General features: G+C 42.6%; 2 protein-coding genes across 2 annotated transcripts in view; one reads left to right on the forward strand and one right to left on the reverse strand.

Annotated features, from left to right (window-relative positions):
* Nucleotides 1-151: 151 nt before the first annotated feature.
* PSMG4 (proteasome assembly chaperone 4) lies at nucleotides 152-14317 on the forward strand. The gene is made up of 3 exons (XM_018564347.1): nucleotides 152-344; nucleotides 5585-5660; nucleotides 13926-14317. Exons 1-3 carry the CDS (start codon nucleotides 171-173, stop codon nucleotides 14045-14047), a joined length of 372 nt encoding a protein of 123 aa, XP_018419849.1. The 5' UTR covers nucleotides 152-170; the 3' UTR covers nucleotides 14048-14317.
* A 4741-nt stretch (nucleotides 14318-19058) lies between these two features.
* SLC22A23 (solute carrier family 22 member 23) overlaps nucleotides 19059-23845 on the reverse strand; it is a 131309-nt gene continuing 126522 nt past the window's right edge. The window contains exon 10 of the mRNA XM_018564355.1: nucleotides 19059-21381. Within this exon, the coding sequence (XP_018419857.1) occupies nucleotides 21024-21381 (358 nt within the window). The 3' untranslated portion in view covers nucleotides 19059-21023. The remainder of the gene's footprint in view (nucleotides 21382-23845) is intronic.

A 23845-nucleotide genomic window follows, 5' to 3' on the forward strand; every position in this document is an offset into this window, starting at 1 on the left:
CCATGATCGCACAATCACGAACCGTAACTATTCTCTTGACACAGGCATGTTTACTCCATAGGCAGCCATACTTGTTTTAGGATAACAGAGCGGTACGCCCACAACAAAGATGGCGTCTTGGAACTCAGCGGCGGATGACGTAAGGGGGCGTGGCGCAGTCAGATGGGTGTATGGCAGACATGGAGGACTCTCACCCTCGTGCCATCTCTATACACAATTTCAGTGATAAGATCTGCGACAAGCCGGTGCACTTCCATGTGATGAGTCTGCAGGACTGCTTCCTTCTGTGGTTCGGGTTCTCCCCGTCTCTGTCTAATCTGGCGGTGGGCATGTGCAGCAGATTTGTGAGTGGTGTCTCTGTGTGTGTGTGTGTCTGTCACTGTGCTCTGCATATTACTACTTGTATTACATCATGTCACAGAATGAAACATATCATCTAAAAACAATGCATTCCATAGACTTGTGGAAGAACTTTCCCTCTCTCCCCTCCACCTAGGGGGAGGATACGCATTACAATCTGACCATGCAATCAGCTTTCGATTTGCCAAAACTGTAATATAATGACCTACCCTCATGAGTGTGCAACTCTGGCTCTCCAGCTGTTATGGAACTACAAGTCCCATGAGGCATTGCAAGACTGACCGCAACAAGCGTGACTTCCAGAGGCAAAGGAATGATTGGATTTATAGTTAAAGCACGGCTGAAGGGTCAGATAGCCCACCCCTGATCTAATCAATTTGTATCCAGGCAGACAGGCCTTTGTACTACAATGCTGTTGGTAGATCTAAAGGAGATTGTACAATCAGATTGTAACGTGTGTAGTTAGCGGTACTTTGTTATGCTGGATTAATACACTTAGAAGCCCAGTGGATCCAGTGTTGTCTTTTCTTGCATGGCTCTCCTACTCCAGGTCTGTTATGGGGAGTCGGATGTATATGAATGGAGGATAATCTACACATGGGCAAGATCCCCGCTGTGTCCTCCGGCCGCTGCCGACTTCCTTCACTTGCGAGCGGCTGCGTCGCAGGGGGGCGGAAAGTAAAGCTTTATTACTTCAGCGTAGGACTTGCAAGGTAAGTCCTACGCTGTATTCCCGAGTGTGGCTCGGGGTTACCGCTTTGTTAACCCCGAGCCAGGACTCGGGAATACCAATGGATAAGCGCGCAAAAACGCCCCAAAGAAGCTTCTGTACTTGTTTGGGCGTATTGAGTTTTTCAGCGCGTTTCCACGGGCTTAAATACCCTAGGTGGGAACCATGCCCATAGGAAAGTATGGGATTTTACTGTCTGAGCGTTTTTCAGCGCTTCGATCAGGGTTGAAAAACGCCCAGGTGTGAACCAGCACTATAGGTGGGTATACACTTTTCTATTAAATTCTGTGCCTGTAAGGGTGAAACACATTGGAGGTAGGTGGTTTAGTGGCAGGGACAATAGTGGGATTGTTGACAAGCAATAAAGCTTTATCTCTGGTAATGGCGAGCATTGTGTGGCACATTTACTTTGCTGTATTGGGGGACACAGGAGATTGACACTCCCAGAAGTATCCATTTCTAAAGAAAGGTCACCTGTGGTGAGCTCATTTTAAGTCAGTTGTATTTTAAAAATATGTTCACGTTTTAATAAAAAGCAGCACACATTGTTCCAGAACACACTATTAGGCCACACCATTTTCCAGACCAGATCTGGGACGCGGTGCAATGCATTTTGCCGTGTTTTTGCTGCGTTCAGGAGCCAGGTTTTTTTTTAGCTTAAAATGGGCTTTCATTCACGGTCCAGTGCATTTGTATGTGTTTTACTGTTTTTCCATGCATTCCAGACCAGACAAAATGAGACGCGCAGTATTTTTTTAGCCTGGTCTGGAACGGACTGAGCTAGTGGGAACATAGGCCAGAAATAGCATATGGATACATTAGGATGCATTTTGGGTCTGGAAACAATCTGGTGTTGTCTGGAGATGATGTGGTGTGAACGGGCCCTAAATCTGCTGACTAACCATTTCTGATGAGGTCATGACTCTGCTCTCTATCTGTCCACATGCTTTTTAGGACTGTCATCACTGTGCACTGCAGTGGAGCCTTGCTGGCTTTGATATCTGAAATGCCCTCTGCCAGTCTCTTTAGGACGCAGATATAAAGCAGAATAGTAGAAGTTCTAAATCTGAATATACTTGACAAAGATGATGGCATAGGCAAGGGTTGGGCAGCTCTGGCCCTTTAGATGTTGTGGAACTAAAAGTCCCATGAGGCATTGCAAGACTGACAGTTACAGGCATGACTTCCATAGGCAGAGGTATGTTGGGAATTGTAGTTAAAGCACAGCTGGAGAGCCGGAGTTGCCCACCCCTGGCATAGAGTGAAAATATGGTAAAAGGAGACATCACCATGCAGCCCAGGAGCTGCCTTTGTATTGCATTTCAGAGCCGAATCATCCACAAGGCAATCTAGGTGACGCATTTGCATTTACCTCAGGGGTGGGCAAACTCCAGCCCTCCAGCTGTGGTGGAACTACAAATTCCATCATGCATCTCTTTCTGGGGAGTTATACCTGTGGCTGTGGGAATCTTGCAATGCCTCATGGGATTTGTAGTTCCACAACACCTGGAGGGCCAGATTTTGCTCACCCCTGATTTACCTTCTCATTAGAACTTGGCTTCCTTATTTCTGACAAGGTTTCCTTTCTAGTCACAACTTTTGCAGTGGTCGTTGGCTCCATCTAGTGGATTCTTTCAAAATGAACATTTAATAGCAAAAATGAAGCCATCATTGTTACTGAAGTCAAAGGAAGTCCAAACTCCTGAGTTTTTGACTTTTTCCAGTCTGGCGACTTAGTAGCCACTGGATCACCATGACAGCCAGCAAATAAATGACCTCCTTCCTTCCCCCTGGGGTCTCCCTTGAATGTATGATTTACTTTTTTCTTCATGCTAACCTTTCTCCATTGTCTTCAGACTGGTCACCTGACATGCTGGGGCTTCTTCCTCTCCACCTCTCCTCTGGCCCTGGCTGGTCCTCTGATGATGCAGAGTGGCGCTGACAACACGCTCTGCACCAATAAACTGGGAATAAAAGGACTTCCTGTCACATTTCTAGTGAGACTCTTGCAAAGGCTTTACTACTTTCTAATCCAGAATTCTGACTTCCCTGGTGCATGCTTATTCTTGGTCAGTGCCTCCAGCAGGAATTCAGAATACAATTCCAGTAAAAGGCCAGCTGCAGCAGTCTACATTTTTCTCATCATACAGATTTCTGAAGTGGGAGGATTAGAGCAGTGTTTATCAGCGGAATGATATTGTAGCATTTTATTATCACAAATATTTGTTGAGTTTTTCCTGATCAGTGTCATTTTATCTTGTGTTTCCCCCTTAGCCCACATTCACACATGTAACGTCCGGCCCGTACAGCTCTGTGCTGCGTGCAGGGCAGTATCGGGCAGCTGCCGGGAAGGACAGGTGCTGCGTGTCATTACACGCAGCAGCCTCTCCTTTTTTTATGGGAATACATGGCTGTACGCCGCCCTACGCTCACCTGAACTGCCCGTCGTTCGTGCGAGTGTCCGTACTCGTACGCTGACAGGATGGATCCTGTCTGCGTCCAAGCAGGGACACCCATAAGGGCGTGCATGTCGGGTGAGCGTATAGCCACGTACTCCCATAGAGAAGGACGGGGGCTGTGTACAAATCAGCAGAAAGGTATCATGGCACACTCACAAAACCAGTGTACAAATCACAAAAACTGTGTACAAATCAGCAGAAAGGTATCATGGCCCACTCACAAAACCAGTGTACAAATCACAAAAACTGTGTACAAATCAGCAGAAAGGTATCATGGCCCACTCACAAAACCAGTGTACAAATCACAAAAACTGTGTACAAATCAGCAGAAAGGTATCATGGCCCACTCACAAAACCAGTGTACAAATCACAAAAACTGTGTACAAATCAGCAGAAAGGTATCATGGCCCACTCACAAAACCAGTGTACAAATCACAAAAACTGTGTACAAATCAGCAGAAAGGTATCATGGCCCACTCACAAAACCAGTGTACAAATCACAAAAACTGTGTACAAATCAGCAGAAAGGTATCATGGCACACTCACAAAACCAGTGTACAAATCACAAAAACTGTGTACAAATCAGACGCAGCACCTGTCCTTCCCGGGAGCTGCCCGATACGGCCATGCACGCAGCACAGGTCTGTACGGGCCGGCCGTTACCCGTGTGAATGAGGGCTTGTTCACACCAGCAGCTGCACTCACATGCACGGCCCGTACAGTGCCAATGTGCTCAATCGAGCCGCATTGCTGCTCTTCTATTCTGTTTTTTCTTTGGCTAGAACTTGATTGAAATGTTGCATATACATTTCAATAACTTCTATGGGCTATGTAGTTCATCTCACGTCCGTGCACTTACAAAGTACTGCATGCTAGAATGCAGTGGTGTGAACTGTCACCATCCATGATGAGGCAAAATGCCTTGCATTCAGGCAACGCAGATGGTGTGAATGAGCCCTAATGTTTATGTAAACACAGTCACTAAAATCTTTAGCATGTTAATGTCATTTTTTTAAATGGATTTTATATATTTTTTTAACTCTACAGCTTTCATTCTTCTAATACAAGGTGATCCTGCCATTATGTTGCTTGTTCAGACACTTCCTGTAATAGGATGACAATTGTCAGTCTCTGTCTCCCAATTGCTTTCCTGCTTCTCACCGTTTCACATGCACTTTTGGTGATGAATATAAGCAGCCATGCCAATACTCATTGTGCAGACATGGTCCACTGTCACCGATCTTCATTGGATAATGCACCCTGAAGAAATGCCATGCCATGATCAGCAGCACTGAGATGTAACAAAGGATTCAAAAAAGGGAAGGAACAGTATTTTCTGGGGGGAAAAAATGACAAGTGATGGATACACAGTTTAGCAAATTAAATGTTATGCAGTTAGGGTTTACATCTACTTTAGGTGTGTGAATTTATTGGGGATAGGTGACCCATCAGTACTGATCGAAGTGCAGGTCACTTATAGATTCTAAGTAGTCCCTGCTGCTTACAAGAGCTAGGAAAATAAAAGTGTCAACTCTTCTTAGTCTGTAGCTTTACCAATAATTATGTAGAGAAAGGGCCTGCCTCGTATAAATGGAATGGCTTGTTAGGCAGGCCCTTGTATTAGACAGATGTATATAAAGTAGGTGTTATCCCAATTTGGCTGTAAAATAGGAAATACACTTTGAGGGGAATGTATCAAAATTGGAGCAGACAGAATATGGAGCAGTTGCCCACGGCAACCAATCATCTCTCTTCAGTTTGCTCAGTTGAGATTTCAAATTGAGAGATAGAAGCTGATTGGTTGCAATGCAAATCTGCTCCAGTTTTGATAAATTCTGAGGTAGTTGCATCAAACAAATGCCCCCATCAATGAAATGACTGGGTCATAGCTGAGTTGTGGACAAGGATATATTTTTATTGATGTAGGAGCCTTGTCTTTTATACTGCATTTTAATAATGTTCTTATTTTACAGGTTTGCCGTTTGATTAATATGCAAGCAGAAATTAACCATTTCACTTTTGACCTTTGCTGTAGGACTCTGCACCACTGTCTACTTTGATTCTTGGAGACAAGTCTGATCCCACTGCAAGTTCTTTTGCACAACGGCTAGGTGTGTATGTTACTCTTTTCGTTTACAGTTTGATTGCTTTTTCTGCTCGCTTCATTAAGTCCATTTTAAAAGGGACTGAATAAGGTCCCTAAGGCATGGCCCAGATTTAACCCCTTTCACCCCCTCGAGTACATGCCATCATTAATTGTTTCTTGTAGCAAGAAACCGCTTTTATAACATCCTGTGATGTCATCAGCAGACTTGTAAGAGTCTTCAAGGGTAGGTGCTGAGAGGAGAGATCAGCAGGGTGCTTTAGGTCAGTTTCTGGTAACATAGGTATGCCCCCCCCCCAGTCCCACATCTCTCAAAAGCTTTTGTGTGGGCAGACTCTGAGGAGTAAAGGCAATTCATTGTTCTGCTGACAAAGGAAGCAATGTATGCATGCGGAGAGGGACAGAGGGGGCAGGGATAGATGGTGGTCTGTAATCCAGCAGGAGAGACAGCACTGCTTGGGATTCCAGTGTAGCAATGCTGCCAGCCCACACATATGGTTTGTTTCCATTTAACATGGAGGACTAAAGCTTTCTGTACATCCGCTATTTTTCATATCAAAATGGGTACCTTTTAGGCTGACTTAAAATTTGAATGACTTGTCAAGCCAGCTACAGATCTATGATGATCTTAACTATGTGTTTATCAAGCAAACAATCCCTTTTGTGCAAGTATCCCTCTCGGATGCATTGGCTGGTTACACTAGGATCTTTATTCTCACTGTAAAATCCTTTTTCATGGAAGCACACAAAGTCTTAAACCTTCGGATTATATAGTGCTTCCTACACGAAGATTGGTCAATGGCAAACAAAAAAAACAAACCTGTAGACCAGTCCAGGGTATAACCTCTTTTACTACCAGCATGCCAGTTTTGTAGCAAAACAGTACCAAGAGCATGATCATCAACACACATGGTTGGGATTCACGTCCCTCAGTAGAATCCAAGAAAAGTTTTTCACAGTAAGTACAAAAGTCCTATTTTCATGTCCATTGAGGGACACAGGAAGTGTTAAACCTTTGGGACATCGAAAAGCAGTCCAACTGGGGACTGCCTGCAGCTCAAAGAGCCTCCTGAAGGACTTTATGCCTGACGCTGGCATCAGATGAGGCAGACCTGATGGAAATTGGAGAGCTTGTGAATAGAAAACCAGGTGGCAGCTCGCACAGGGGTCTAGATCAAATGATGAGAGGCAACCAATCTATGAAACGGAATAGAAAGACCAGAGACTTGATCTTTCATTCTGCTGAGGGACAAAATCTTGTCCAGACCCAGTTCAGCGGCTGCACTGAACAATTTGTACCTGAGGCCAGTGAGGCTGAACCTTCTTCTGGGGAAGAAACATTTTTCAGGCCCTGACCAAATGTTTCCTCAACAGGAGGTTATCTTAAGTATCCCTCAATGGGGAAGCCATGAAAATGCAACAGGGCCAATGCTGGAACCATCACCTTGGTGAACAACCAAGGTGCTGAAGAGAGGCCGAATGGCAGGGCCACAAACTGGTAGTACAGAGGCCCTACAACTAACCTCCAAAATCGTTGATTGTTTGGAAAGATGGGTGCATGCAAGCAAGCTTCTTTTATGTCCACAGAAGCCAGAAAGTCGCCTGACAAGGGGCAGCAATAACAGATCTGGCCAGTTCCACTTAGAATTTGTGGACCTGAATGAATGACGTTCAAGGCTTCGTGGTTCAGGATGGGCTAAATTACATAGTTACATAGTTACATAGTATTTGAGGTTGAATAAAGACATTAGTCCATCAAGTCCAACCTATTAGGATCTCATTCTAGGAGTACCCGTACCCCTGTATATTACGGTCCCTTAAGAAATCGTCCAAAAGTTTCTTGAACAATTCCACATTATTTGCTGAAATCACCGCCTGTGGCAGTGAGTTCCAGACCCTAACTGATCTTACTGTGAAGAACCCCCTTCGCCCCTTGTGCTGGAATTTTTTTTCCATCAATTTTAGGTGATGGCCTCTAGTTTTTGTAACGGAGTTAATTTTAAACAGTTTATCGCTAATGTTGCTACCACCATTAAACATTTTGTACATGGAAATCATATCCCCCCTTAATCTCCTCACCTCTAATGTGAACATGTTTAAATTTAGTAGCCTCGTCTCGTAGCTCTGGTCCTCCATACCCCTAATTAGTTTGGTTGCCCTTCGCTGGACTTTTTCCAACTCAAGGACATCTTTTCTTAGTACTGGTGACCAGAACTGGACCGCGTACTCCAGATGAGGTCGAACCAATGATCTATAAAGTGGCAAAATTATAGACTTGTCCCTGCAATACATCCCCTTTTTAATACAGGACAAGACCCTGCTAGCTTTGTTTACAGCAGCCTGGCACTGCAAACTACCTTTCAGTTTGTGGTCTACAATGACCCCCAAATCCTTCTCCATTTCTGACTTCCCCAGCGGCATACCCATAATTGTATAACCCATTTGTTTATTTTTAATTCCAAAGTGCATTACTTTGCATTTAAGTAATGACCCCTTTAGGTTTTGGGACAGTGTACAGGTTGTAGTAAATCCCCCGGATACCTTGGTCCAGAAGGTCCAGTGCATTTAGTTTAGACATTTCTTGCAAGATAGCTCTGCTGTCCACCACTTTGGCCAAAGTACTCATATGCACAAACAGCAGACTCGCGCAAGCTTCCAGAAAGCCACCACAGCGGAGATTCAATGCCACAGCTCCAGTTTATTTCCAGTGTTCAGATGAGTGTCTTATGATTTACACTACTGTGTAGATTGATATCATTTTCTGCTAGCCTCTAGTGATTTAGGTGACATAGCTAAATTGTCATTTTGAAATGAACTTTCATAGATGCTAGCAGTTAGCACATAATCTCTCTGGGTACGTTCACACCAGATGCAGTGCGTTCCGGTCCGATTCTGGCCGGAACGCACTGCATCGCGGCTGGCCCACTTTTTGGATCGGCAGGAGGGGGCGTGGCAGGCCATTGAAGAGAATGGCACCGTAGCCATGCCCTCCGGCCGCAATGCGATCGCCCGCACGGGATCGCAAGGCACATTGTGCCTGCGATCTGGTGCAGTGCGATCAAAATGCCGCAAGAATTATTTTGATTGCACCAGACCGGCATGTGCCTTGCGATCCTGTGCAACGCCCTCTCCTGCCCTACAAAAAAGTGAGCTGGCCACAATGCGATGCAGTGCGTTCCGGCCAGAATCGGACCGCAGCGCACTGCATATGGTGTGAACGTACCCTAAAACCAGGTATGGTAATTGCAACTTTTTTTCCAACTGCCTTTCGGGCAAGCATTCCTTCCATGTGACAATGTCCAGGCATGCTGATAGGTCCTTCAGGCACCAGGTTTGCGGGGGTGGGAGCTGAATCTGTACTGCCACAAAGTATGGGAACAGAAGGGCCTTAGGCAGCACTGGAGTAGGAGATTCTGGCACAGGAGGCACATGCTAGTTCATCCATTCACACCACTTTGCATTGTCTGCATTTTATTTATTACAGATATTTCCCATAACGTCTTCCAGGACAGCATCACGAGATGGAATCTCCTCCCCCACACACAGGAATTAGCTCTGATAATTTACACAGTGTTTTACATACTGCACATTCACATCAGTCCCTGCCCTCAAGGAGCTTACAGTCTAAGGTCCCTATCTCACATGCATACATACATACATACATACATACATAGCCAATTTAGACAGGAGCCAATCAACCTTTCAGTATGTCTTTGGAGTGTGGGAGGAAACCCATGCAAGTGCAGGGAGAACATGAATACTCCTTGCAGATAGTGCTGTGGCCCCCCAGCGCTAGAAGGCAGTAGCGCTAAGCACTACGCCGCTGTGCTGCATTTAGCTAGCATGGCTGTTTGTTTTTTTGGCATGAAATGCATGAGAACATTATTAATTTCTGCAGAGCCTATTCACATCATTGTGTCAGTGTAAAGCAGGGTTGACACTCCAGTTGTGGTGAAACTGCAAATCCCATCATGCTTTTGGGGGGCATGAGGGAAATAAATTAGGAAAAAAACTAAAGAAAACACAAGTTTTGATTATTTTTTTTTAGAAATGTTTTATAATAATTATAGTATAAAAAAATATATTTATATTTTCCTAATTTTGTTTACACTTTAATTTTTTTATACTTTGTAAAAAAAAAATAAAAAAAAAAATTCTTCTTTGTCAGTTTGTATCAAGCAGTTACTATGACTGCTTGATAAATTAACTTTTTTAATTTTTGGCTATTATTTGGCTGCTCCAAACTTAGGAACAGATAATAATAACCTTAGAGACTGATCCTGACAGCATGTCTGGATGTATCCTAATGGATACGCGCTGCAAATACGCCCCAAAGAAGCTCCTGTACTTCTTTGGGCGTAGGGCGTTTTGCAGCGCGTTCCTACGCGCTGTAAAACGCCCAGGTGGGAACCATGCCCATAGGCAATCATTGACCTGTACTTCTTTGGGCGTAGGGCGTTTTGCAGCGCGTTCCTACGCGCTGTAAAACGCCCAGGTGGGAACCATGCCCATAGGCAATCATTGATTTTCACATGTTGAGCGTTTTATAGCGCGTAGGAACGCGCTGTAAACCGCCCAGGTGTGAACCAGGCCTAAAGGTCTTTGATCATACCTAGATGATCAGAAGTGATACATTTCAGGCAAAGAGATACATTGTATCTCTTTGCCTGAAATGTATCCAGCTGTCAAAACGAATAGCAGGGAGGTGACTCACTCTGCTACCTCTCTGCTATCTTCAGCTGTCAAATACGGGATTGCTATTTAGTGCTCCTGTATTTGTATGTAACGGCTTAATTCTTTCATTAACCACTTGCTGACCGCGGTGTTTAGACCCCCTTCTTGGCCAGGCCATTTTTCAGTATTCAGCGCTGCGGTACTTTGATTGACATTTATTCCGTCATGCAACGCTGTACTGAAATTAATTTTATACCATTTTTTGGGGACAGATAGAGCTTTCTTTTGGTGGTATTTAATCACCATGCAGGTTTTTTTTGACTGTATAATAAAAAAAGTCCTATAAATTTTGAAAAAAAACCTGTTCTCCCTACGTTATGTTCTAAAACATTTATTATTACCCAATTTTTTTGGTAAAATATAAAAGATCGGGTCACGACAGGTAAATAGACACCAAACATGTCAAGCTTTAAAATTGCGCGCACCCGTTAAATCGCAAAAAACGACCATACTCAAAACCGACCATAGCCGACGCTTTAAAAGCTTTAACCGCTCATCAGTTTAGTGTTATCAGTGACTGATGACCCTAGAATTATTGCTCTCACTGCGACGTTCGCAGCGATATGTAACATGTGCGGCGCAAAGGATGTAATCTGCGTTTTTGCACGTAGGCGGGCTTGCCGCATGTTTGCGTGTGGGGGCGGAGGACTTAAATAATTTTTTTTTTTTATTGCTTTGATATGTGATTTTTTAAAATATTTTTTTGTAACATGTTTTTTTAAACTTTTTTTTTTTCCACTGAACTTTATTGCTATCGCATAGGGAGCAAGCAAGCTCCTCTTTATGGAGCCATCAGGGGTCTTAAGACTCCTTATGTCACCAAGGGACCCCCAGATAAGCTGATGAAGCAGAGACCTGCTTCACCAGCTTCTCTCCGGTTTCTGTACCGGAGAGTGACACATAATGCAGGAAGTGATGTAATACACATCACTGCCTGCATTCAGAAGAGGAGATCAAACGGAGCTCGTGTACTGAGCTCCGTTTGATCTCCGGCCGCAGAACTGCTGTGCTGGTCGCGGGCTCACGCCGAGAACAGCGGAGCCCGGGATCGCCATCGGCGACGACGGAGGGGGGGCCCGCATACCTAGCGGCGGAACGGATGGGACGTTTAAAGACGCCCACCTGCCCTCAAGAAGCCGCTGTCCGGCCGTTTAATTACAACGGCCGGAGAGCAGGTAGTTAATGAAAGAAAGCTTTTACAAAAGCTTAACTATTTCATTAATGAATGCTTCAATACTGAGACATTCATTAATGACTGGTAACTGCTGAGAATAAACGGTTACCGGCACTACAGAGCCTTAAATAACTCGTCATATAGGCACTTTGTGACGGCGTACAGTGTACGTCTCCTGTCACGAAGGGGTTAAACTGCATGTTGCATCTGTGGGACAGTTTTTTGTCTTTTTAGGCCCACAGGAGTAAATGGTTACACAAAAGCGTGCATCATGAGGGTTTGTGGCTTGCCACATATCTGCTCCATGAAAACTATTGTTTTAAAGTTTGCCCAGTAACAAACAAGACACAAAACCGGTTTAATGCATGTAAACGTACAGTAAATAGCAACATGTGCAAGTACATGTAAAAATGTCGTTTTTCCAGATGAGCTTTACTGTGTGTACGTTTAGGTGTAAGGGGTGCCTAAAATAAACCTTGCACAAGCCTGGGCAGTTCAGGGTGAGCGTATGATAGATTCAAACCATAGGAAGGATGGGCTTCATCTGCCTGCACCTCCTCGTCTGCCCGCACCTCCTCGTCTGCCCGCACCTCCTCTTCTGCCCGCACCTCCTCTTCTGCCCGCACCTCCTCTTCTGCCCGCACCTCCTCTTCTGCCCGCACCTCCTCTTCTGCCTGCACCTCCTCTTCATCTGCCATTCCTTTGTTTTTCACTGATGGTAACCTCTGCAGTTGCATTTCTTTCATTACGCTCTCAATTTGAATTTCCCAGGATTGTGACAAGTATAGCAGTGGTTCTCAACCTGTGTAACCTCAGGACCCACATTTGTCCCTAGTCATTAAGTTGCGACCCAAGACGCACTGCACTGGAACGCACAACATTGCGGTACCTCATGTTTTAGTGCAATCGATCAAACTGTGGCCGGGAGGTGTGTTTCCGGTGCCATTCAAATGAATTGCAGCGCAACGCACCTCCCACACCAGAACGTACAGTAGGTGCGATAAAAACACTGACAGACACACACATGGCCACAGACACATTCTCACACACACTCCCCAAAAAATGTAGGGGCTCAGTGTGGGCTGCTGTGCTGTGACAGAGCTCCCTCCATATGTGCATTGCTTGTACAGCTCCCTTGCACTCCCTGTAGAGGTGCCGGGAGCCAGAATGTGACGTCACTCTGGTCACATGAGGGAGCTGTAAGCAATGCATGTATGGATAGAGCTCCCCCGTGGCCATACCACCAGCCTACTCCACCTCAAGCTGATATTTGGCGCCAGGCAGCATATTTTGAATGGCTGCACGGCATGTGAACTGACACTGCTGTGCTATGGGGGAGGCTGAGGAACCTCTCCCCTAGTGCAGTGGAAGGCGCATGGTGACCCCATGAACCTGGGGTTGCGACCCACCAGTTGAGAACCAGTTTACAATCTAAGGTCCCTATCTCGCATGCATACAGGGCCAACTTAGACAGGAGCCAATTAACCTTCCAGCATGTCTTTGGAGTGCGGGAGGAAACCCACACAAGCACAGGGAGAACATGCAAACTCCTTGCAGATAGTGACATGGCAGGGATTCGAAGGACCCCCAGTGTTGCAAGGCAGAAGCGCTAACCACTACACCGCTGTGCTGCCCATTGTACACCAATTTATCTTTGGGGTATGATGCAAAACTCTGCCTACCTTCATTCATGTACAAGCTGCAAATGAGTAAACGGGTACCATTGCTTGAACTCTCAAGGGAAACGTGGACTGAGTATTATGCTAGTGGCATTGCTGACCTCTCCTGAAAATGCTAGTTGCTTAGCTGTAATGCTGCTTTAATACCTTTAGGTCACTGACAAAAGCTAGCAGCTAGTTAATTCAGATCATTGCCTTCTCATTTGCATACTTGTTAATCTTTGATTTTCAAAAACTGTGCAAGCCATGTGACGAGGATGTTCAGAATGTCAGCAATTACAACTGACATATCTCTCAGGATAGCTTTTTTAATGAGACCGCATGACCTATGAGGTCTATGCTGCATTGTGGTAGTATGCCTATCCTGATGCAGTGCCAATAATTTTTAACTAATTGTGAATGGAACCCTAATATATTATTTCAGTTGAGAAATGCACCCATATTGCAGTGGACGACAATGCACATGCCATGCGTTGCAGTAGATTAATGTGCTAAATATTGGACATGCCTTTTTTTAAGGTGCTCTGCCAGCTCATTCAGAACGAAGTGTCACAGGCTTAACACAGGGCATAGTGTGAAGGGAGTCTTATTCCATCTGCATAACCTGGTCATGTGTCTGCTAGCTGGTACAAATTAAGAAAAAGGAAGTACATTTTCTGTCTTTTTTTCTTTCTTTCATGTACAGCCAAGAAGACTAAAAAGCAAGTGTTTGTTAGTATCAGCATTCCAACCAATGACAGCCAGCTATTGATGCTGATAGAGAAACGAATCAAGCAGGAAATGGATACCGTTCCTGAAAAGTTTTAAAGGTCAGATCTTTACACTGACCGGACATGCAATACTGCCTGAGCAGGTCTACAGCTGATTCATGGTCGCTGAAAGTCAGTGAGGAGCAGCTCTGTGTCTATGGAATGCTGGGAAAAGCAGCGTGTAGAAGCTGATTGATGTACCAAAGACCAAATGCATAACATAAGCCTCTATTACCAGATTTAAATGTATTGGGGGATTCAACGGATAAAGCTCACATTTTGAAAGATTATTTTTGAACTTGATCTCATGCTTTATGTAAAGAAATACCAGTTAAATAGAAGGACTTATTTTCTATTGTATTTTATCCGAAAGCACAGAATTAAAACTTTTTTGTTATCCCAGTTATTTCATTTCTGGGTTTTGGCAAACATGGCTGTCCCCATGTACATCAAAGGTTAAAGTCACTCTAAACTCAGGGTACTTGAATGTATTTTTAAAATGTAACTCCTAACTAGTAATACAAATGTATCACTCAGCTGTAGATTCTCAAATCATCTCTGAATTGGTGCTGACATGGTCCTTCCTTCTGGAGGGTGGCTACTTTTGTTCCCCATGGTCCCTGTGTGTGTTGTAAAGTAGCCAGCGCTCCAAGCTCGCTCCTGTGATGGACTACAATCTCAAATTTAGTTTACTAATTTGTATTGAAATTCTAGTCTATCGGGGGTGAGCTTGCTATAGAGCTCTCTGTAGCAGTACAGGAGACCACAGAATCTTAGCATTGTGTTTTAAGAGGAAATGCCATGACATTGTTACTTCCTGTAAATAGTGATTTAGAGGTTGCTGATTACAGTGTGTTACATAGTTAGTCGGGTTGAAAAAAAAGACAAGTCCATCGAGTGTGTAATAGATCACTCTAGTGTAGTTCCACTTTTGCTCTGAAATTTGAGAAAACCCCTATATATGTCTTATGTGTCCTATTCATACAGTAGGCCTAAAAATAATATTAAATCTATTTCTTACCTTTTCTAGTTGCTTCTTTGGTGAAGGCCTTTATGCAGATTCCAGGCTACTCTGAGCAGTTTGATAGTGAAAGCAGAGGGGCAGACTGAGCTTCCTCTCATTAACATGCAATGCTTCTATATCTTTAACCCTTTGTAAGACATTGTCCAATTCTAGTTTACACATGATAATGAAGTCTGCCAGCACAGTACAGAAAGGTTTAATTGGAGTAAATATAATTTCACGCACCACTTCTTAAAGTGATATTATTGTCAAAAGCATTTTAAGCTATTTCAAATCCTGATGAAATCAATGAATGCTGCTTCTTAATAATGTTTAAAAGTTTTAGTTTCCTGAAGAATCAGCCGGTCCCCTGAGCACTGGTCCTCATATCCTGTTTTAGAGCGACTCCTTTCTCAAGCAGAGTGCTATGCAGTCACCCTTGTGTGTGCTAGTAAGCTGTGCGTGTCTTCACAGACACAGCAAATAAAGCTTCCTCCCTCCTCCAAGCTGGTAGATGAACAGTTGCTGGAGTCTGCTCTGTCCTTTGTGGTCTTGTACTGGACATAGTTCAGGGAAGCTGAGCTGAGAGACCTGGAAGCAACTGTTCAGAAAAATGATTGTGTTTGGGCAAAAATGTAGAGCGATGCTTTGTTGGGCAATGTATATTTGTTCGATCTGGATTCATTATTGAAAAAAAAAGTTTGACAGTTTATTACTACTTTAACATTGCATAAGGAGGGAGCTAGGTAGGATTTTTAAGCAAGTATAAAGCGCTTAAAAATGAAAGTGCATTCTTAACATTCTGTGCTATGCATCAAAAATGTATCAGCTGGCAAGGTGTCTGGAAGTATCCAAAGGAATTATTTTACATTTATCAAATCGATATAACAAAATGCTTGCAATTGTATATTTACAGATCAATAGGGAGCAGATAAACATAGTTCACTGTTAGGTTTTACATACAATTTAGGTTGTAGAAAAACATGTTTTAAAAGGGTTAACCCAAGTGCTTAATCAAAACAGGAAATGTTTCAGGTGCTATTACCAAATTAACCCATAATCTGAGTATAGGTGACTTTTGAGTAGACATAATGATTGTTGGTTCTCAAGCACACAAACTTATTCCTATGCTCAGTGGTTTTGCTTTGTATATAGACTGTTACTGATAATAATCCTATAACATTTTATACCAAACAATACAGAAGGTAAAATGGAGTTTGTTTCCCCATTAGACTCAGCATGTTCAAAATAGTAATTTTTGAAGGTTCATTAGTTTAGGAGAGATGGGTAATTGTGATTCTGTATTTTAAATAAAACACTTACCTTACAAGTAAAAGAAGCAACATACTCAATAGAATTGCTAATAAGCCCATGTTTTCCTACTTGTTGGTTTGGGTTAGACAGAGCCAGGAAAGCTTTATACCCAATGCATAACTCTTTAGCACCTATCATAGGTACTCCTGCATTTGCACCAGGCCATGATGCCCAGTGGTGGAAAAATAAAAGGTCTGACTTGCATAGGCGATTTCTTGAACGGGGAATTCTCACTGTGGACCATTTTAAAGGAAGAATACCCACTTATTTAGTAGATGTAGGTATTAAAGCGCCACAAATTAAATAAATAGTCTACATTCAACTTCCATTAGAGTTAGGGGGTATTCAAGTGCAGCAGCCAATGCGTCAATTGACAAACTAGCTGCTGACAAGCCTGAAGTACTCCCATCACAACACAACTTTCAAGCTGCAGGTATTGAAGTCCACATACATGAGTTCTTAAATAAAGCCCAGAAGAAGGGTGTTTTGGACCACCGAAATGTGTTGGATACTCTGCTTGAATGTCTCCAGCCCCTAATGTAATAAAGTTGTATATGGACTATTTTAATTGGTGTGGTGCTTCAGTTCTTACATCTACTATGTTGACTGTCAAGCCAAGGATACTGTGAAGATCCTTTGGACTGCAATAGCTTCCTACCCATTAGCCAGATCACACATATTCACATCACCTAACTGCTGTTGGATGAGAAACACCATGAGAATAACCACACGGCTCCAGTGATTTCTTTCCACACTTCCAAATATAAATATGAGATCTATCTGTTGGCCAAAAATACTACTGACTATAAGACTCTATTAAGATGGTAAATGGTTCCTATTAGAATATCTAACTGCACCCCCAAGCACCACCTACATGTTTTAGGGTATGTGGTCAGATGGGCACTATGTTTCATGTTTGGTGGCAACGCCCCAAAATACGCAGATTCTTAATTAGAATATAACATTTAAATTTACTCTGTGACTGGAATCAACCTACCTAAGCTACCCGAAGTTTCTTTATATAACAAATTTGATAGAGAAATCACCATATACTCAAAAAAGCAGAGCTAGTATCATATATATTGTTAGCGTCCAGAATAGCAGTTGCAAAATGTTGGAAACAGAATTCATTCATCAAAATGGGCTGCCAAAACAAGGCACTTAAAGGAAAGCCAGACCTGCACTTTGTTTTTTTGTGAAAAGGTGAACTAGCCCTTTAATGCAACACACATCAACATGCAAAATGCCACACATTAATGTGTATACAGTAACACACCACAATGAAACGGCATAGTGTGAAAGGGGACTAAATAGTTTGATGTGTACTGATGGCCATTTGATGTGCAGACTATGAGGGAGGACTTGGGAGGACTGAGCCATTTCCCAGCCCCGTAGGAGTCTATGGGGTTCTATTGCATAGGGGGCAGGACCCAGATTTAGTGACAGTTCTGGTGATCTCTAACCTGCAGTCATCCCCATACATATCGGAATTCAGCTCCTAGCACCTGAAGTGTCCCGTCCAAAATAAATTATTTGAGGCTCTCTTTAGTAGATCATGTGACATGTATAAGCCAAAACTACTGTAAGTTATTAGTTTTAGGAGACTTCCTGCGCTGATAGCTAATTGTTCGTATCTGCAGGTTAGAAGAGATCAGAAGCAATGTCATGAAGTGCAGCATTTTGAACCCTCTAACCACCTTTCAACCTCCCCACATTCACTGACTCCCATCTTCCTCCCCCCGCACCATACTAGCATACTAACCCCCCACTCTCACCACTGCGCCTGATCCCCATCTTCTATTCCCATATACCCCCACTTCACTCATTAGCACTGCAGTGACATGCATATTAGCATTCACACCCTCAACGAGTGGGCACCCTTTTTCCTGTTTGTTATTTAAATAAAATAAAAAAAAGATTGCTTAGCTGTAGTTTTATACGGTTTTATTTCTGTACACATACAGTACAAATATTTTTGCGCTGATACAACCAGGTGACATGCACACATTTAGTTTGTAAGACATTTTTTCAGTATTCCGTATGAAAGCTTGTGCTATGGATGTGTACCACCAAACTACTCCTGAATAGAAACAAAGATACAATTAAATTCTTGTCCTAAAGCACAGGGAAAATAAAAATGTATCTCTTCTCATCTCATAGGGATACTAATAAAATAAAAACATATATATATATTTGCAAATCCATATTGCAGGAGATGAAATTGCTTAAAAATACATCCAGAATTTTGAACCAATCTGTGTACTATAATTCAGTAAGATTCCACAGATTCCAAAAAGCATCGAGTTGCAGCCAAGTATCCTTTAGCATTTTTTTTATAGTTCCCTATTAATTTAATTAAAAACAAAACAATTATTGTCCCTTGTGTATTAGTACATGTGCCTGGAGGTGGACAATTAGTGTTCTGTTAAACAATAAAACAACTGGTGACGTAGCTTTGTATGACTGACAAGTTCAAACTATTGCATTGGCTCTTAGATGGATGGACATGATAGCAGGATTAATATTAGTGGTTTGAAGAGTCTACAGTACAACTAATGAACGATTGTTTGAACGAAGGGTACTATACAATGAGGACATTAAAAGTTACTACTTTCATGATTGAAAACAAATGGGTAGGGTTGGTGTTTTGAACACCTAGTCTAAATTGGCTAATTTCCTCCAAAAAACACTCACGGTACACTTCAAAACACATTAGTCTTATAAGGTGCATTATATCCCCATCTTTTTTTGTAAGAGAGGATGCAGTGCGCTTAAAGTCATCCCAACGGTAAAGTGGTCAACACTTAACAGTTCATTTAATGGCACTTCTTCCAGTTTGGTGAATCCATGGTTTTGGCTCTACAACATTTAGAAACATTTATTGAAATACTAACATTGAATTTCCATTTGTACAAACCCCCGATATCCCTCCCTCCAATTCACAAAACTAAACCGGCCAAAGGTTGATTTGCTTTCTCTTTCAAGGACTTTTTCCGACCTTTTCTCATGATGCGTCAAAATAGTCACCAAAAAGCAGTGTTCACATTATATAATTAACAGTATTCAACTAGAAAGCACTAATGTAACAGTTTACAATTACTACACTTTCATGGATGTGTTCTGTACCTTTATGCCTTTGTGAAGGCTTAGCTTAAGGAAAGATGTTTGAGTAATCTAACCTTATTAGTTGCAATTCATTTTCCTTTTTACGGCTGAAAAATGTTTTTGCTCTTTTTTTGTTTGTAATGCTGTTCTTAAAAGCTTGACCAGTAACCAGAAAACATGTTAATATGTTATTCCTAGGCACCATGCTATAGATTAGATTTAGCTTGCATGTGCATTGTTTTGTATCCGCAATACTACTTTCAGTAGCAATCATTCTAAACCAGCAAAACCAGTATTGTTTTGTATCAAGACCCATTCTTGTACTGAGATCCAGAGGGCTTACTGATCTTTGGGTTAGTCAGTAAGGCTCCCTACATCCATTCCTGAAACCCAAGCATTTTTTTAAATCAAGTTTTTTAAGGTACATTTTGAAGAGCCCTACTATTTCAATGCAAAATTTCACATTCTCTGATATAAATAACATTGTCCACGTAATGAAACGTCCCTGCATTCTCATAGGGCTAAAAATCTGCTACATGTCAAGTGGGATTCCAAAGACCGCATAACCTCATGACAGGTCGCTAATGCCAACTTGAGTGATCTACTTGGGAATCAGGACACTTAAAGCATCACGCAAGTATTAGTATTAGTAGTAGCATGTTCTTGTTAATGGAAACCAGGTCCTGGCTACGTTCTGCTCATACAGGAGGGAAGGATTCTGCAGAATTTGGCACATATTTACTGCACATCTCTAAAAGCATTCTCCCAAATGTCCAACGTCAAGACGTGAAACCTGAGGGGTAACCAATAGGTGTGCTCGGTCAGAGCTGCATGTCACAGGAACATATAGCAGCCGACTGACTTCTTTCAAAGTAGTGGTATTTATTTCATTTCCCAATTGGTCTGTATTGCTCAAGTATTTTAGAAAAAGAAAAAAAACTGAACTTGGAGTCCATTTGCTCAGTCTTCGCTTTCATAATAACATACAGTGTAAAAGTCCTTCACACTTTGTGCAAAAAGTATTTTTTTTTAACCACTGGTGAGTAGAACCTCTCAGTGCTTACACAAGTTGCCCCTTCATTCTGCCAGATTATTTCCAGCTAAAAGTATTTAACAACGGGCTTGAAACTGAGACCAGCCCTCACAACCAACAAATCACAGTACTTTCATTTTAAATGCTAGGTGGGCAGCTTCTGCATTTGCTAACTGCAGCTTTACCAAGAGGGGAAAAAAAGTATATATATCGGAGGATGTAGGATGAGATTCTAAAAGATGAAGAGTATTGCCAATCAGATTAGAGAAAATGATTTTTTGCTCAGAGTGATTGTTTTAGACATAGTTTTTCTCTTAAAGTATCTCGTGACCAACTGGAGTGAAACAAAACACAAGTATGTTGGTGGAAAAAGGGTGTTACATTTGTTGACAAACTTTTCTTCCCTGGAGTTTGCTGGAAACAGAAGTTTCTCTTTGTGGTTTTCTCCAGGTTGACAAGGTTTAGCAGCCATGTAGGAGGGTGCCACAGTGTCAGACAATCCTAGGGTTGGCCTTTAAGACCTGTGCAAAGGGGAAACAAATAATAAATAGATGATGTTCTTCCATGTTACTTTTCTAGCTATGCTGACTTGATGCCGTTGACAGTTGTGTTTTCAGACACCCCATCTCCCATGGGTGCAGAGTCATGGAGGCCAGAGTAATCCTTGAGTTCTGAGTTTGTTAACAAGAGGGGCTGCTCTCCTTTCTTGTGAGGTAGGAGAGGCTGTCGAGTGTAATGCTCTCCATCAGCGATGTTCTCTGGTAGGTTTTGGTTTTTACTCTCAGGCAGGAGAAGAATGCAAATTATACAGATCAATGTGCAGCAAGCGAAGATGATATGATGTAAGAAATATCCCTTCTGATTATGAAGTTCCATGATCGGGGCTGTTAACATTCCAAAACCAGCACTGGCTAGAACCAGTCCCAGGCCACTGCACCTATAAGACAGACAAAACACAAAAGAGTTTTAAATTAGACATTTTATTGGAATGTCTTTTCTCAATATTTTATGCATATTAAAGAATAATAAATATATACAGTGAGGAAAATAATGATTTGATCCCTTGCAGGTTTTGTTACTTTGCCCACTTACAAAGAAATGAAAGGTCTATAATTTTTATCATAGGTGTATTTTAAATGATAGAGACAGAATGTCAACCAAACATTTGGGGAAAAACACATGATACAAATGTTCGAAATTAATTTGCAGTTCATTGAGTAAAATAAGCATTTGATCCCCTACCAACAATAATTCTGGCTCCCACAGACTGTGGTACACAGATTAGTCCTGTCACTTTAAGAAGGCGCACCTATCGACAACTCGTTATGTAAATAAAAGACACTTGTCCACAGAATCTCTTCCATTCATATCTCACCACCATGTGCAAGATCAAAGAGCTGCCAAAGGATGTTAGGGACAAGATTGTAGACCTGCACAAGGCTGGAATGGGCTACAAGACTATCAGCAAGAAGCTGGTGAGAAGGAAACAACTGTTGGAGCGATTATTCAAAAACTAAAGGAATACAAAATAACCATCAAATCGCCCTCTGTCTGGAGCTACATTCAAGATTTTGCCTCATGGGGGAAGGATAATCATGAGAAAAGTGAGGGATCAGCCCAGAGCTACACGGGAGGAACTTGTGAATGATCTCAAGGCAGTTGGGACCACAGTCCCCAAACAAACCATTGGTAACACAATACACCGCCATGGATTGAGATCCTGCAGCGCCTGCAAGGTGCCCCTCCTCAAGAAGGCACATGTACAGGCCCGTCTGAAGTTTGCCAATGAACATCTAAATGATTCAGAGAAGGATTGGGAGAAAGTGCAGATGAGACCAAAATTGAGCTTTTTGGCATTAACTCGACTCGCCGTGTTTAGAGGAAGAAAAATGCTGAAGAACACCATCCTTACAGCCAAGCACAGAAGTGGAAACATTATGCTTTGGGGCTGTTTCTCTGCTAAAAGGTACAGGCCAATGGACAGGGCCATGTATTGTAAAATCTTGGATGAGAACCTCCTTCCCTCAGCCAGAACACTGAAGATGGGTCTTTCAGCATGGCAATGACCCAAAACATGCCACCAAGGCAACAAAGCAGTGGTTTAAGAAGAAGCACATTAAAGTCACGGAGTGGCCTAGCCAGTCTCCAGACCTTAATCCTATAGAAAATTTATGGAGGGAGCTGAAACTTCGAGTTGCCAAGCGACATCCAAAACACCTTAAGGATTTAGAGAAGATCTGTAAAGAAGAGTGGACCAAAATCCCTCCTGAGATGTGTGCAAACCTGGTAACCAACTACAAGAAACATCTTACCTCTGTGCTTGCCAACAAGGGTTTCTCCACCAAGTACTAAGTCATGTTTTGCTTGGGATCAAATACTTATTTTACTTACTGAACTGCAACTCCATTTATAACATTTGTATCATGTGTTTTTTTCTGGATTTTTGGTTGACATTCTGTCTCTATCATTTAAAATACACCTATGATAACAATGATAGACCTTTGATTTCTTTGTAAGTGGGCAAACTTACAAAATCTGCAGGGGATCAAATCATTATTTTCCTCACTGTAAACCTTCATTCAGTTAGAAAATGAGAAGGGATTAGGCAGTTCATCATATAATTCCAAACAGAAAAAGGCAAGGCAATATATATCTAAAGACATGATCATATCCAATAAAGAAAAAAAAAGGTCAGCAAAACACTAGGACCTGCTGCAATTTTCTTTCCAAAGATGACATGTATTGGTGGCACACCTACAGGAAGACTCTTCTGTTCTATTTTCTCCACATCTAAGATAACACTTTCAGCCACAAGTTGAATATTTTCTGTCTGGAAACTAGGGGAACCTATTTAAGAGGTTAAAGTATAATTAAAGCCTCCGTTGTTTTTGCATATATCTATGGCTAGCAAGCAGTAGATATATGCAAAAAGTGTTAAAACAAAAAACGATTTAACCACCTCCCGTCCGCCAATCGTTGAAAGACGGCCGGACGGGAGTCTCCTGGATGTGGGTGGACGTCTTTAGACGTCCTGCGTGCCCGCTCTCGCGCGCACGAGCGGGAAAGTGCCTGGATTTTAAATGGCCAACGATGGCCGTTTACATACAAGTGGTCCGGCGTCTGTGAAGACGCCCGATCGCTTGTATAATGGAAGTGAAGGTGCACACCCCCCTTACCTCTGGTCGCTGTCCCCGCCGCCGTGATCCCAGGCGATGTGGCTCTGTGCACTGAGAACAGAGGGAGATCAGTACCCGATCTCCCTCCGCTCTCCTCCCGGTCTCTGAATGCAGGAAGTGATGTATATTTCATCACTTCCGCATTCCTCTGTCACTCTCCGATACAGAAACCGGAGAGAAGCTGATGAAGCAGATCTGTGCTTCATCAGCTTCTCTGGGGGTCCC

Source organism: Nanorana parkeri, unplaced genomic scaffold (assembly GCF_000935625.1).
Source record: "Nanorana parkeri isolate BGI_ZX_2015 unplaced genomic scaffold, ASM93562v1 scaffold746, whole genome shotgun sequence".
Taxonomy (NCBI): domain Eukaryota; kingdom Metazoa; phylum Chordata; class Amphibia; order Anura; family Dicroglossidae; genus Nanorana; species Nanorana parkeri.

What these genes read in the sequence shown, in the direction of transcription:
- PSMG4 (XM_018564347.1), top strand. Translation starts at nt 171, where the DNA reads ATGGCAGACATGGAGGACTCTCACCCTCGTGCCATCTCTATACACAAT. An exon ending in TGGGCATGTGCAGCAGATTT is followed by an intron (nt 345 to 5,584) that starts GTGAGTGGTGTC and finishes CCTTTGCTGTAG; the next exon opens with GACTCTGCACCACTGTCTAC. An exon ending in TTCTTTTGCACAACGGCTAG is followed by an intron (nt 5,661 to 13,925) that starts GTGTGTATGTTA and finishes TTTCATGTACAG; the next exon opens with CCAAGAAGACTAAAAAGCAA.